Source organism: Anas platyrhynchos, chromosome 13 (genome assembly GCF_047663525.1).
Source record: "Anas platyrhynchos isolate ZD024472 breed Pekin duck chromosome 13, IASCAAS_PekinDuck_T2T, whole genome shotgun sequence".
Classification (NCBI taxonomy): domain Eukaryota; kingdom Metazoa; phylum Chordata; class Aves; order Anseriformes; family Anatidae; genus Anas; species Anas platyrhynchos.
Window position 1 is genome coordinate 15657462 of NC_092599.1, and position 15763 is coordinate 15673224.

The following is a 15763-nucleotide window of genomic DNA, read 5'->3' on the forward strand; positions in this document are numbered from 1 at the left end:
GATGCCGTGCAGCAGTTTGTGGTGCCCAACAGGAGCAAGCGAGGCACTGCAGGTACTGGTGTCACACCATGCAATCCAACGGAGAGCACCGGACATTTATCTGGGCAATCACTCCTGGATCGAGCCATTTAAGCAAACTTCAGGAACCCACGTTATTCCTTAACATTTGCCAGCTAACGCTTCTGGCATTTTAACTAGAACATCTATCCCAACAGAGAAACACTTGATTAGCAAGGCGTTTGAGATCTATGCAGGAAGAAGGGATATTTCAGAGATAAATCATCACACAACTTCACTAATGTCAACTGGCAAAAAAAAAAAAAAGAAAAGAAAAAAAAAAAAAGGCAAGACCAGAACATAACTGCCCAAAGGCCAGAGGGAAAACAGTTTCATTTTGGAAAAGGGTAGGGAAGGATGTTTTACCTGGGACAGCCTATTTATACGCAGCCCAAGCGAGCTTCAGTGCACAGAATAGATAATTCTGCAATACAGAGCAATATTTGAGTCCCAAGATAACCCTGCTGGGCCACACACCACTGCCAGCAACCAGAGATGCTGCAGAATTCCTGCTTACGCATCCAGCATGTGCTCCAAACAGCTCACCCAGGTGGTGGCCGCAGGGACAACCCCGCTACAGAGCAGCAGTTCAACAGCAGCAGCAACAAAGCACACAGTGCTCGCCACACTGGCACAGGGAGGCTGAAGGAGAAAAAAAGAAGACAGGATTTTGGAGTAAGAGCAGGGAGGCAGAGGGACATGGCAAGCTGGCATCAGACAAGTAGAGGACGAAGATGCAAGCTTCACGAGTCCTCCAGTCAAATGTGCACGGATTTGGAGGTAAATTGGTTTGCATGGTTTGCTTCCTGAGACAGGGCAGGACAGAGCTGTGAATAAGGTTGTTGTGTTTTTTTATCTTGGTAGGGCTAGAAAAGCCACAGTGAAGGGCAGCTGCTACTAGCTGAAGGAACAGCGTGCGAAGTCTTTGGCAGAAGATCCCTTATGACCTCCTGTGCCAAAGGAAGAAAAGATTCACGGGATTCACACCAGCTTGTAAAGGCGAGATGACAGAAGACGTTGAGATGACAGAAGAGAAGAAGGTCCAGAGGTGCATTTCCAACAGCGGAGCTTTTGGCAGTGACATGTCACAACACAAGGAACCCGTCTCTGCACAGAGCAGGTCTCTGTAAGGCAGAGATTAAGCCGGTCTTTCCCAGCAGAGGAGCAGACGGCGCGTTCATCACAGCGCCGCTGCAGGATACACACATGCACACCCACACACACGGCGCTGCCACAGGTCATCGCAGGCAGAGCTGAGGCTTACTCACAGGCAAGCCTCTGCCCAGCCTCACGCTGCAGACTTCCTCGCTGACCTCAGAGGCTGGTAATTCCAATTAAATGGCAGCTCAACGCAGTTATTAGCAGGACACGAGTGGGAATGAACAAACGATTGAGTCAACACGTCAAGCCTCAGTGACGTAAGGCCCTGGTGAACTCATGACAAGGTCAAACACTGAATCAGACACATGCAAAAAAAATAAATCAGCTGTGCTGCCTGGAAATCCAATCATCTGATTACAAGGTAGCCTACAGAGAGAACTTTCCATAGGCCAGCAGATCATGAAAATCAAACAGCACGCATGTTTCCTAAGGCATTAGTTGACAGAAGATACACAGCCTGAGTACACAAGTCCTCTTCCCCTCTCCAAACACAAACTCAGAGTGGAAGACTCTACAACATAATTCTAGAAATCCACACAGTTGACAGCAGGACAGGTTAAATAGGGAAAAAGAAGATGCATGCTAGTGATACGACCTGAGAAAAATCCCCACACCAAATATACAACAAGAAACGCACAGGGCTGTACGGCAGCTGGTGATCCAAGGAGGAAATGGTAAAGGCAAGGCCATCCCCTGCCTTCTTAACCTAGCACACAAATGGATTTTAGTGTTTTTGTGGACAGAGACAACTGTCACCACCACATACAACTGCAGGATAAAGCCACCATGGCATGCAGTGACACTGCCAAGGGAGTAACTGATGGGTACTCAGGAAAACGCACTGGCAGTGAGCGTTATCTCCCACTGCACAGGGCACTCTGCAGATTCTGCTGGAAAATCTCAGACTTCACAACTCAATATATCCTACCAAAAGGAAAATTATTTTTTCTCTTAGAAATTACAACACGTTCCTTGCACCAAGCACATAAGAACACACTCGGCAGCTACAGGTCAGCAGAGCCGAAGCATTCTCAGCAGAGTGACAAGCTCCTTCTGTATTTAACTGGAAAGACACGGAGTTGTGACTGGTTACTGCAAATGTTTTCAGGACAGAAAGTCCCAGGCTCTGCCAGTTTGTCAAAGCATCTTGTGGATTTTAACACCAACAGCTACAGTGAAGTCTGTTCTGTTCACACCAAATGCAAAGCACTGCAGAGAAGGGATAAAAAAGGGGATGCAGAGCAGAAGAAACACACAACTGTTGTTTCCAACCTCACAGTGGTCGGATGTGTTCAAGTAAAGCAAGCACCCACGAAACATCCCTCTCCTGGGAGAAACAAGCAGGGAACAGAGGCATCGCTGTGGTCAGCAAGCAGAACCAGAACCTCAGGGAACCGCAGGGAAAGCTGCTCCCCTGAGCAGCTACACACCAGTCTCAGTGCAGGCAGGTACAAGAGCAAGTCCAGGAACAACCACTCTTGCACACGTCTGGGTATCTCTACAGTAATTTATCAAGTAGGTATTTTCACAAGTTCATGCTACAGCTCTCCCATTTTCACCCTCTTGCTTACGCAGCAGAAGGAAAGGATTTAGGAAGATGTTAGTTACTAGCAACAAGAGCTAGGAAATATTCACACTGCCAAGTGTTGCTAAGTTTGAGGCCTGAGGGGACTTGGGGGACACCACTATATAGTCAGTCAAGACAAATCGTTTGCTCCTAAGCTTCAAATAAATCTTCTGATTCCATTTGTATAACAACCAGCTCCACCTCGTTGAAAACAGCAAAATATCCAGGCAGTACAGACAAGATCTCTCTGCTTGTCCTCCTTCAGCTGCCTTTATGACACACACCAGTACGTGAGGGTACTTCATTTCCCACCCAGCTTTCGTGCACCAAGAACAAGTTCAGTGTGTGCATTTCTTCTACAGGTGAAGGAGGAGCACATGAGAGAATTCAGGTGCTCAGAGGGAACCCAATGCATACAGGGAACAAGAGCCAGGGAACAAATTGTCAGAGGTGTCTCCTAAGAAGCCAAAATGCTGCTGCCAAGCAAGAACACTTCTACACTGGAGGTGACCCTAAGCCTGAACGTAAAAAAATGCAAGATAAATTGCACACCACTCTGCAACCTTCAGAACGGGAATAAAGGAGGGGAAGATTTAGGAGAAACTGTGTGACTGAGCAGACAGAAATCCCATTTGCCATTTCAAATAACTGCATCTCCCCAAAGGAAAATCAGCTCATTGCTAACAGAAGAAAGAGCTCTCATTAAAGTCAAACTCCTAACAAATCCGACAGCCAACTCATACCAAAAGACCACCAGAGGCACTGTGCCCACCAGCCTGAAAGGAGCGCTGCACCCACGTCCTGCAAGACAACAGCCATCGTGCCCTGCTGGGGCAAGGAGCCTGCCCAAAGGCAGGAGAGCTGGCGGCTGCCTCTTCTCTCAGCAAAACCTGCCATGCACCACCTCTGTGCAAACAAAGCTGGCGATCCATCACAGCTCACGTACACTAGATGGGCCCCTTGAGCTGCAATAAATTGCCACCAACAAGGCAAGGCAATTTATCCGGGCGTTACTGCAGTTACTTCAGCTGTGGCAATTAATACAGGTGGAATAAATCTCTCTTCCCAAATTAGGGCAGCACAGAAGATGGATGTTTCCTCACCACAGTGTGTTCAGTTGAACCTCCCCCCAGATCTCAGGAGTCACATACACATGCTAGGCTGACTGCATGGGGAGAGTTGGACCTGGTAAATCTGTAGGGAGCAAATTTAGGAATGACCTCAAGTGAGCACTGCTCTGTGCTGAGTGAAATAAAAGGATCTCACAACAGGGTAATTACAGACTACAGAGATGTAGGGAGGTAAACAACTGCTCTTTAGGCAGGGGTGGCTAAATAGGCATTAAACAGCATCAAAAAAGGGATGTGTCTGTAAAAGGGATTCATTCCCAGCCAGTAGAAAACTGAGAAAGAGGCAGGCTGGCTAGTGAGGTGCTAGAGCGTCACCATGGGCTGACACCGCTTTGCTATTTATGCTCTCCCAAGTGATTACATTTGACAGGGAGAGCTGATAACCTGCTGAAAATAACTCGACTATCAACGAATCCAAGCCCTGGCTAACAAAGGTTTTTGGTTTTGCAGTTTGTAAAAATCCAGATTAATTCTCAGCCTGAGGAAACGATCTTACAGCCCTACCTCGGAAGATATTACAACGGGGTACCCGTTGTCTAACGACAAGTGAATTGCATCTTTCTGAAAACCTCCACCTGGATTTTACTGAGAACTTAGAAATTAGCTTGCTTTCTTGCAGCAAGTCAGATACAAAACTTACTAGGTTTTTTTGCTGTTTAATTAGAAGGAAAAAGGATATATAATTACCCAGCCTGATGGCCTGCTATAGCTGCTGGGAGGGATCAATGTAAGCCACAGATGAAGGCCAGCCAGAACCTCCTCGTGTGCACACAGGTACGGGGATGTACTGGGGACCTTTAGGCACTTGGTTCAGCTCAGGGCCTGGCGCTTACGGGCTCCTTGCTGCAGCAACGGACCTAAGCTGACCAAGGCAAACACCTGTCCAAATATATGGGGATGCTCCAAATATGAGAAGGTGGAGAGGAGGCCTTAAAAATAGGAAGAGGAGGAATTCCCAAATCCCAAGGTATTTGGGAAGGGCATTGGCATAGGGAGACGTTATTTCATGTGGGCAAAACTGGGGAGAGAATACGTGGGGGCACGTGGTTAAACAGAGTGCCACACATAATGACGTACTTCCCAGTGAGTACATAATAGACTGGGAGTTGTAGCAACACTGAAGGGAAAACAGGTTGTCACTGATGGTAAAAGTAATGAATAATTCTGGAGCCTTCTCTCATTTCTGCTCCCTCCCTCCCCCATCCAGTGGGAATGTGCCAGGCTCCTTCCCAGCAAAATAATTATTTCTGTAAAACATTCTTCTAAGTTGCAGTATTTCGGAAACTGAAAACAGAGGCAAATGCAAGTGCTTAGTGGGACCTTTGAAACCCCAGCTGCGAAGACTCAACTCTAAGTACGTTTTTGCACATGCACAGCCCTGAATCTGACTCATGACTCTCTTCTCGTGACAGCAAGACATGGGATTCTGGCAAAAAAGGCTTTTGATAATTCATATGGATTCTTACTCAGGCACATTTGGAGGAAGAAGGCAACAGAGAGGAGGCATAAGGGATGCATCAAAGGAATAGGGCTCACTTAGTGGTTTTTCCTGAGTGATCCATCACAGGCAGTTCTGAGGCACAGGCAGGGTGGTGTAAGATGGAAATCTATGCTTTATCTGACACATTTTATGCATCTTGCTGGAGCACAGCAGCCAACAAGTGTAGCCTTGAATATCAGGTCAGATTAAAGGCTCCCCTTAGGTCCTTATTCACTAGGGACTGAAGCCACCTTGCACTTTTAAGGGCTGGAAACATTCAGATTTACCAGGTGCAACTGAACACAGGGTAGTCCTCGTGTCTGCAACTCCAGCTTGCCAAAGGACAAGACAGATATGGGGGAGATGCACCATTAAGAACCTCTCCCACACACAAGGCAGATGGCAAAGCAGAGCGTGCAAGTCGCAGCTGACTCAGAGCTGCATACCAGAGGCCTCACCTCCAGTCACATGTGTGTGTGTGTGTGCACGCACACCCGGGGGAGACATTTAATGCTCACAGAGCTCTTCCCGACTGGATTTCAGCGTGAGTACAAGAGCATCAGGGCCAGAACCTGTGTTGGAATTCAGCCAGCTACCAGCCTGTGAACCTAGCCAGCGTGCTGCCACGCACTGGGAGGAGGGCAGACCCTTCGGTGTCTGGCAGCTCTTTCACACTGGCATTTCTAAGCCTTTTGCAAGGTTCCGGAAACATGTTTAAACCGCGGCGTTGTGTATTGTACAAGAACAGATCTGCCTTTGAATAGTGCAAAACAAATCCTCATTGGCTTTCCACCACCCCACCAAAAATTATTATTGTTTTAAATCTTCTAGCAGCATTGACCGAAGTGTAAAGCAACCTGGTTGGCTTCCATGCATCCGATGGCCTCTTCCAAGAGTGAAAACTCCACGCAGACATAGCCATAGTCGTAACCTGGGGACAGCATTTAAATACAGACGGGAGTCATGTTAGTGCCTTGTCATAAAGAAAGCCACATTAAATATTCAATTTCCCTTTCTCTCCAGTGACAAACCCTCTAACCACCCCCTCTATACTCCAGAATGAAAAGGAGAGAAATCAGGGACTAGCTGGATGATGACTAATTGTGCAGTTTATCATGAATTTTAATAGTGCAGTGTTCCCACTTCCCCTTACACAACCCACTGACAGGCACACCCTTCCTTAGGGCAAGAAATAATCACTTTTTTTTCTTTTTAAGGCATTGTGATTTTCCATACTAGTTTCACATTTTGTTCTGCCTTGGAAGCAGCGTTCTCCAAAGCAAGTGTTGGTAAAAGTCACTCCAAAGTACCTTGCTGTGAATGTATTTTACACCAATGACCAGCATTTTCATTTGGGCAACGTTTCAAAACGAACCATCACAATTCCATTACCTTTGCTATTTCCCATTCAACATATGCTTATTTTTCAAGTCCGAATCCCTTGTACCATGAAACAGAACAATGGAGCAGGAAGCGATAACTCCAACTTTCTCGTTCTGGTATTTTATTTCCAATAGACATGACTGTACGTTTAATAAGAGGGCGCGGGAGCTTAAGTTTAGCAGCAAGAAACTAGAGAGCCTTTACTTTTCTCCTCCTTGGAAGGCTGCCATCTCAGTCAGCAGCTGATCTGTGCTCCAGTTACCTGCACTGAAATCTCACGTCCCACGGTAAAGAGCGAGGTGAACGTTACAGAAGCTAAGAGCATCCTAAGAGCCATGCTTGGTGTTGGAGGCAGCTCCCAGAACCCAAGAGCTGAGCACCAACCTGAGGTCAAACCTCACCCTCCCCGTGCCACGCTTCCCTCAGGCCAGGCACCCCAGGCTGCTGGAATTACCCCCGACTCCCTCCGAAACTACTCCCAATGATGCTTGCTGCACTCACCAGTTTTAACTTTTCTGGTTTTGTTGCTGTTTGTGGTGGGTTTTTGTTTGTTTATTGATTCTTTGTATTTATTTTTTACCATCTTCACACTTCCACACTTCAGAGACAAGTCCAAACAAATCTATTCCATCACCAAACCCCACTGCTTTTTAATTGGGATCTCTCTCACATCCTCTCTCTAACAACACACCCCTGACTTTGCACATTTGCTGTTAGAACAACACTCCAGCTTGAATCTAGCTCCTCCTCTATCTCACATTGGAATTTACTTCCCTCCCACATACTGTTTCTGTCAATATTAGCACATCAGAAGGAAATTTATCAATCTAGGTGCTTTTCAGCTCAGTGCAAGAGGCAGACCAGCATCACACCACCCGTGATACCACTAAAGCCACTTGATATCGTTGCATCAAGAGGGCAGCTAGAACTTGAGCTAGGGTTTCAGATGGCAGAAGCAGCAAAAAATAAATAAATAAATAAAAATCATAGGCTCTGCAGTTCCAGCCACACCAACTAGCCTTTAAAAATAAAAGCAGTCCTCTGCTCTGCAGAAGAGAGCTGCTCTCCAGGAGCAGTGCTGCCCCTTGCTGGGAGACTGCTTTGCGGAGCAGCACACAGGCTCTCACAGGGTGTTTGAAAGCTGCCTTCAAATCCAGGTCTCTAAAGTCACTTCTCTCCTCCCCTCATGTTTAGAAGAGGCTTGCTTGAATGCTATTTATCAGCCTGTAGGACTCCCAGGAAGGATTTCCAAAAGCTGCTGTAGTCAGCAGGCCGGGATGAGAGCCCTGTCTTTGTTCTGTGAGCACGTGAAGCAAGCTGTCTCCAGACAGACTGGAAGAAGATTGCACAAGTTTTCACTCGATTTGCTCCATGTGAGAGGCAGTTTACACCCGATGTCTGATGAAGTGAACGAGTGTTTTAGATGTGGATTTAATCCAGCATGACAGAGTTGAGCACAGCGCTGATGTTGTTGATGTTGGATGTAAAACCTGAGGTCCTCAGAGGTCTGTACGCTGCAGACCCATGCCAGCGACGAGGAAGATCAGCACGTTTTGCCTTGTGCAATTCCTTCCCTCCCTCTTCCCCACCAAACTCAACCCACCTAATAAGCACTGCTGCAGTTAACATACACGGTGAGAATGAAACCCAGAAATTCTGGCCCCACATCCTGCCAAAAAGCAGCTTCAGGCCACACATTCATTTCTTGTGGTCGGGTTGCACAGGAACGTCGCATTCCGCGATTCAGTACCAGCTGTCCTTGCACAGCACCGAAGCAGTGACACAAGAGAGCAGCCTGGAGCCACTGCTCCACTCCAAACTGCCCGTGAAGATCTGGGGGGGCTCGGAACTTTTCTGTCCCCCATCCCCAGGTCAATCCTCTTTTCACAGATCTGACCAGCGCAGGCGATGTGTGAAAACCACACAGCATCAGCAGCTTTCGACAGCACAGCCCCTCTGCCCCCAGCTCCAGGACAACATCCTTCCATTTTAGAGCTGGAAAGCCCACTGAAACGCAGGAACAACAGCACAACCACACCACGCCTTGGAAATGCAATATTTGCTGATTTTTTTGCCACCGTTGGCAATAATCCCACTACCCAGAGGACAACACTTCAAATAAAACTTGAGTGCCTTGAGGCTGGCTAGAGAGGCTGCTGCCAGCAACTGTTGTGCTTCTCTGCCTCCTTCGTAGGGCTGCTTCAGCTCTTTGTGCAGCAGCTGCTGAGCTTGCCTATGTTTCTTTCTGAATGCAGTTTGCCTGTCAGAACCCAGCAACTCTGCTGCTGCTACCAGAAGCAGGGCACAGGATTTGACAGGCAGATGCACGGGGACAGGCACCGGTACAACAGGCACCCCAGGGTGAGCTGTCCTCCCCTGCACACCAGAGCTCTGGGACACCTACCAGTATTCTCCAGGGCTTATCAGTAAGAGCAAAATGATCAAACCAGCAACGCAGAATCACTGCTGATGACTACAGCGTGGCTTTGTGACTCAAGGTGGCCTGAACTCACAGGCAAGGTTTCACATGAAGACATAAAGCCAAGTATCGTCTTAATCACTTGTATCACCGCTGCTTCGGGCTCCACAGGAAAAAAATACAAATAAGGAACTGAGTAAGAACTGAGTAAGGAATGCTTTGTTTTGGCAGAAGTGTTTGATATCAACACCCTCCCCAAATTCTGAGCGTACTGGAGCAGTAGCTGCTCAAACGAACTCTCCAACAAGGCTACGCACCAGTCCTCCAACACTTGAACTCCCCCAGTTAGTGAATGAGTTTGTTTTCCTGAAGTGCTTCTGTGTATACACAACCTTTATGGATGCTTCCAAGGCATGCTCTGTTGTTTTCTGCACTGACAACGAATGTGAGCACTCTATACTACTAAGGACACATGTTTAAAGCTCCAGGAAGCTGCTGTGCAAACATAATAAAAACAAGGAATATTTTTGCTTCTTAACCATGCATTTCAGTGGAGTGATTTCTGACGACACATATCAGGTCTTTGTTAGCATGCCACAGTTTGGCTAAAAGTCCTGAAAGCCTCGTTTAAAATTACCTTTATTGGGATTTAGATAAAAAATGAGATGCACTTGAGATTTAAAATAAGCCTTGTTTCTATACACACATGATTTCTACTGAACAATTGACACACAGTAATGCATCACTTCACGATAGTTTGCTATGTCAAGATCTAAAACAAAGACAATGTTCTTCTGGTATGTGCTGGAAGTAGCATGAAGACATCAAAAATGTTTCTCTGGAGTTTTAGGAAGCCAAATGAATAAATCATGTAACAACAACGACCCTGATCTATGCCAAACTGAAGATACTGAAGGCATGATGGCAACGTGACAAAGGCATCCAACTGAAGAGATCTGATCCAGCTCCTTGATTCTAGGAATAAGCACACCCCAAGAGATGGAAGTGCTATAGAAGAAGAACATTTGTAGTTTTGTGTACTTCTAGGACTCTGAGAGATGGCAAAGGCAGCCTGCTGAAGGAGGCTTGCTCTCTGCTGGGGCTTGCTCTCTGCAGAGGCAACGGGGCAGAACAGAGTGCAGCCAGGGAAATCCCCTGCAGAGCTCCATCCACGTTAGAGAGGAAAGCTCTATTGCTTCAAAGGCAGCTACAGCATCAAGTATGGAGAGAAAATGAGATCCCTTCAAGGGCTGTGGAAGTCCCTATGATCTCACACAGCTGTGGAGACAACATTTTGCACATTTCTCGCCAAATCAGCTTTTGCTTGGTTGACAGGAATCACTACCTCGTTTGTGGGAGGTTTTGGCAGCGTGTCCATGACTCCATGTGGAAATCTGGCCTGTTTCCTCCAAGGGAAGCTGCGTACAGATTACCTGTGTGAGGCAGCCCAGGAAGCCTGTGAAGTCGTCCTTACTAAAGAGTGAATACCTCATCTCAAGAAAATACCAGAAAATGCAGGGCTTTCTCCATAGCTCCACACTGTTAGAGCGCACTGTTCTGAGCAGGGCCAATATACTCGATGCTGCCAAGAAGCCAGGACCTCCTCAACGTGCACAGCAGTGCATGGCCAAGGATGGGCGCACCGTAGCATGCAAGGATGGGCAACAGCACAGTGCCTTCTGCAGCGAGCAGAGAAAATAAAGTTGTCCACAGCCTGCTCCCTTGGAGGGCGCCCCCGCAGCGAATGGCAGCGACCGATCTGTGCTCACACACACTCAGAAGCCAAAAGCGAGAGCGCTCTCCACACCAGCTGGTGGATTCAGAGCTTCCATAAATTTGTCAGGCCTCTTTGCTGCACAGATGCGTTGGCCTCCCCAGCTCCGAAAGCTGAAGAGCTGGATCAGAGAAGCTTGCTGCTGAATAACAAACAGGACGATCTGCACCAAGCCACGTCCCCGATTCCTTTCGAAGGCTGAGCACTTACAAGCCACACCTGGCTGGTGAAAAAAGGGCTGTCACTTCATACTGTCCCTCTTTATTAAAAAAGATATTCATGACAGTGCTGCACAAGAGAACAGCACTGAAACCAGAAGATCTGACATGCAGCTGTCCTAAAAGGTAGCATGCTACAGCCTGTCCTTCCTCCTCCACCCAGGAGGACAAGATGCAGAAAGGACCTGCTTGAGATGCCCTCAAAGGCAAAAAGTCCACGCTGTTTTCTTCCACAGCTGTATTCTTGGCCAGAAGGGCAGTGGTTTGTACACCAGCACAGTGGGGAGGAGGGAAAAACCCAAGACACTAAGATCTTGCACACTGCAGCTTTATTAGAGACAAATTATTACATTATATTTGTACAGAAATGCAGAATCCAAGAGAGGCTGAGGCCTTCACAAAACGCCATGAAAGAACTGGAAGCTGCAAATGTGGGAAGGTGCTACAGACAGGAAACTGATTTTGAAATACTGCTAATGTGTACCTGGGCCTCCAGGATCTGCCATTTAGCACAAATGACTCAGAAAAGCAATTAATCCAGCACTGTCAGCACGCTGTGAGAAGCCTTGAAGCTTTGCACTGGAGATGCAAAAAGGGTGAGCACATTTTTAGAAGCCATCATAAACAGAAGGAACGTGCATGTCAGGAGGGCTGTGAGCACATTTCCCAGCTGGCTGTTGCCTTCTGTGTTGAACAGGCTGCAAACCACGAATCAAGGTTGATCACTGCTGCAAACAGACTTAAACAGCTTCGTCCTTCCCACTTGCTAAGCCACCACATCACAGATGAGGACAGATTGGTGAGAATGCCTTTGGCTTGCATGATGCAACGCTCTCCTGCCCTAAAATCAAGCAGAACCAGCCAAAAACCTACTGCCCACACAGCTGGGAAAACTGACAAGGACTGGCATCAATGACCATGGACTAATGCCAGCCAAGGTGCTTCCCAGTCCTGGCCAGGCTATTTTGGCTACAAACAGGACTCAGCAGTGAAGATACTTCCCCGCCTTCTGACAGATGAGCCCTCCAGAATGAGGACCTCTGATGATGAGCAGGTGATCTGGTCGTGCTTCAGCAGGGAACTCCGAGCGTGCTACAGCACCCTGGGAACTCCTGGGTGATCACCTCAGACCTCTACGAGCACCTGAGAGCTGTGCGCCCTCAGCTGAGGCTGATGCAGCCGAGTGGGCCACACAATCCTCACCACGCAAAACACTGAGCACAGCAACAGGAGACTGTCCTTCCTCTGCTGCATTAGCACCAGCCCTGATGGTGAGACAAGGTGTATTCGGCACAGTTAGCACAAAAGGCACCTCTGTGCCACATTAGCAGACACCTCACGCCATCCCACAGCGAGCTCTGTACCACACCAAAGGATTTGTAAGGCCTTATGAGACCTAACCACACTGCGCAGGGTCGGCACCAAGCCCTCTTCAGGAGGACACCACTAGCTGGCCACAAAACCACCCTTCGGAGCGGTTTGCCCACGGGTACTGCATGACTCCTGAAAGGAAAGAGAAGGTTTTGGTTCAGCAGGGTTCTGGCTGCACACCTCCAGGAACATCCTTCCCGTGCAGCACAGCAGGGCGGCTCGCTGCCCTGCCTATGGCTGGAAGCTGCAACCTACACGGGGCCATGGGCAGTGTTCCTCCAGCACCTCTGACCTCCAGGAGGGTCGCTGGCTCAAACCCCACCTGCACGCACAGTGACTGGGAGGTTTAGCTGTACGTGGGCCAGCCAAAAGCACAGAAATGCCCCCCACACAACAGGAGCTCTGCTTTCAATGGGGAGCTCACCACCTTGGGATGCGCCCCAGCCCAGGACAACGGAGAGATTATCCCTGCTATGGAGGGGAGCACTGCTCAAAAACTGTATCCATTTTTCCATCACAAACTATACATTTCTGGACCTTAGATTATGAGTTTTAGTAATATTCAATACTGTAAAGAAAATAACTTTAGATTTCAGAGTCTCCCTGACAGCAACGATTCACTGTTCTGAGATACACGATACATTGCACTGAGGGGGCAGGGGAAAGGTGCTTTTTATAGGTTTACCTTAGAGGGTTATTAATATTTAACAGGGCACCAGAGTGGAAGAGCTTGGTAAGACCAAGATGAACTCCCTCAACTAAGAAAAAAAACGCATCAAGTTTAACAAAGGGAAGGAGGCAGTTCCAAGCATCTACAGGCTAAGGGCCAGGTCTGGAGGGCCACAGAAATGAAACAGGTAAATGCTAGTGCACAGAGGTGGCTGAGCAAGGAATGAAGTGTACCTGGTGCCAATGGTACTTGCTAAAACAAAAGCTTTTCAAAAGTCAGCAGGCAGCTGCCACTAGGCTAAGTTGATTGCATTTGAGGTTACACTGCATTTCCTGCACGCGCCTCCATCACGGGAAGGTGCCTGGCCTCAGCTCACCTGGGCCCTCTGAGTTCACAGAGATCCTCCCTGGCCTTGCTGCTCTCTATCTCAGCGTGTCTATCCTCCTTCAGGCTTTCCCAGCTCAGCAAAGACGCCTCTCAGATGCATAGATGTGCTTGCAGAGTAAGCCAGGAAAACCTCTCGGGCTACCAGCGATTTCTCAGCTCACCTTCCCTAAACAGCTTTTTCCAAGTTGGTACCAACCCTAATGTGAATCTTGGCTGGAAAGCATGTTCCAAGCTTGGTCACCAGGAGAACAATTTGAATGGAAAGCTCAGAGTACGCTTCATGCTTTCATGTAGCACTTGGATGCTCCTGCAGCACCTCATCATAAGCAGCCCTTTAAGATGAACTTAGATCCGCATGTTCCCTTCTGCAGGTCACACATGTGCATTCACCTGAAGTGCTCCATGCACATCAAACCCTCAGGATCGTTTCCTAGACTTGGCTTATGTTTGGCATTAGTCAGGAAAACAGAAATAGAGCTTAAGGAGAAGCAGGCAGAACATAAGCCTAAAACACGATCAAAATCAAAACCAGGACAAGGCGCCTTCATGTGAGATTCCTTGAAGGTCAGAAGGTATCAGTTTCAAGCTTCTGGCAGTCAGTACCAACACGAGGCTGCAAACAGCCATACAAGAATACCAGAAGCCGTGCCACGAGCAGCTTGGTGCTATCGCCCGCAGCGCTAACAGCTCCACAGCAGGAGGTTCCCACTGGAAAGCCACACGAAAGCCCTGACCCCGGTGAGCAGAGAGAAGCACCTCCAGACGGGCCAGGGGCAGCTCACAAGCACTTACTGACAATCACTTTGCAGAGAGCGTCTGACGAGCCAGCAGTGCTAGTATCTACCACAGAAGCAGTGCATCTGCAGCTCTGAAAGAGCAGGAGGCACAAGGAGATATTACCGACTGAAGTAGTTGATGGACTTTAAGCAGATCTCACTATCACCTCCGGGTTTACTCTTTGTAATGATTAATCGAACAGACGTGGCCAAACACACTCCAGAAGGCAACAACCTAATTGTTAGTTCTGCCAACGTTTAACACGTTATGTCGGGAGAAACCCTCTTCCCCCCACAAACCAGTATGACACTTCAGCCTAAGCAAGCAGGCATCAATTCCAAAATCCAACTGATAGCTCAGAGACACAAGACAATACAAGATAATGTTGCACGGGGTAACACAATGAAATTTCATTTTGGTCTTTTGTGATTGCCTGCAAATACCTGCCTTTTTGATTCAAACGGAAATACTACGTCAGTTCCCAAGGTCTCTTCTTTCACTACTTTTTTAAAAATCTATGAACTGTTTCAGTCTGTGTTCCCCAGAGACAAAATAGTCTCAAGAATAAACAGCTTCTATGTATATCAAAATCACACCAGCTATGTTGAGAACAGTGTTCCGGGCTCAGCACAACCTTCAGTGAAAATACGCTTCCCTTAGCGCATATACAGGATGTAAAAGAAAGGCATTTGTAAAGAAGTTGAATTTATTTTTCCCCCCCCAAAGAAAAATCAACCACATGTTTTTTCCCCAGAACAGAGTCCTGAAAAAGATCACAGAGCGGAATGATCACACAAGCTGCTGAGATAATCCTGATGATATGCATTATCTTTTTGGGAAACTGATCTGAACCTCACACCTCAAGTTAATTGTGTGCTATTTGTTACGCTTGGTTTTGTTCTCCAGCAGCTGCAGGCATTCTTCTTGCTCGAACGCACTCGACATGAAGTACATACACGCTCATGATTAGTGTTATTTTTAACATTTCTGGACAGTGTTCAAAAATACACAACCCACTCAGGCTTAGCGGGGGCTCTTCTGAATCAGGCTGTTGCTGTACCACTGCACTGATACAGGAACGCAGCCGGTGGGCCCAGGTGTATCAGAGACATCAGTAATCCAGGAAGTCTGCTTTTAGTTCTTATGAATATTTACATCGCCCTCCATTGTGAAAGCAGCATTTTATGCACACGACTGGCCCTAGTTTCAAACAGGCTTAGCTTTTCAGAAGTCAATGTGAATTCAGTTCCGCATGTCTCTCTGTTAGGATTACCTCATGTGAAAACCTGGATTTAGTTTACTACATCTTCTAGTTACCCGATTTCAAGAAGACGTTTTCACAATTCAGGAAGCTTGTTTTGTCCTAGAT

The 15763-nt window shown here is 47.6% G+C and overlaps 1 protein-coding gene across 6 annotated transcripts in view; it reads right to left on the reverse strand.

Annotated features, from left to right (window-relative positions):
- RBM6 (RNA binding motif protein 6) overlaps positions 1-15763 on the reverse strand; it is a 52518-nt gene that overhangs the window by 26472 nt on the left and 10283 nt on the right. For all 6 annotated transcript variants that reach the window (XM_027467242.3, XM_027467238.3, XM_027467240.3 and 3 more), the window contains one exon: positions 6253-6326. In XM_027467242.3, coding sequence (XP_027323043.1) covers positions 6253-6326 — 74 coding nt within the window. The remainder of the gene's footprint in view (positions 1-6252; positions 6327-15763) is intronic.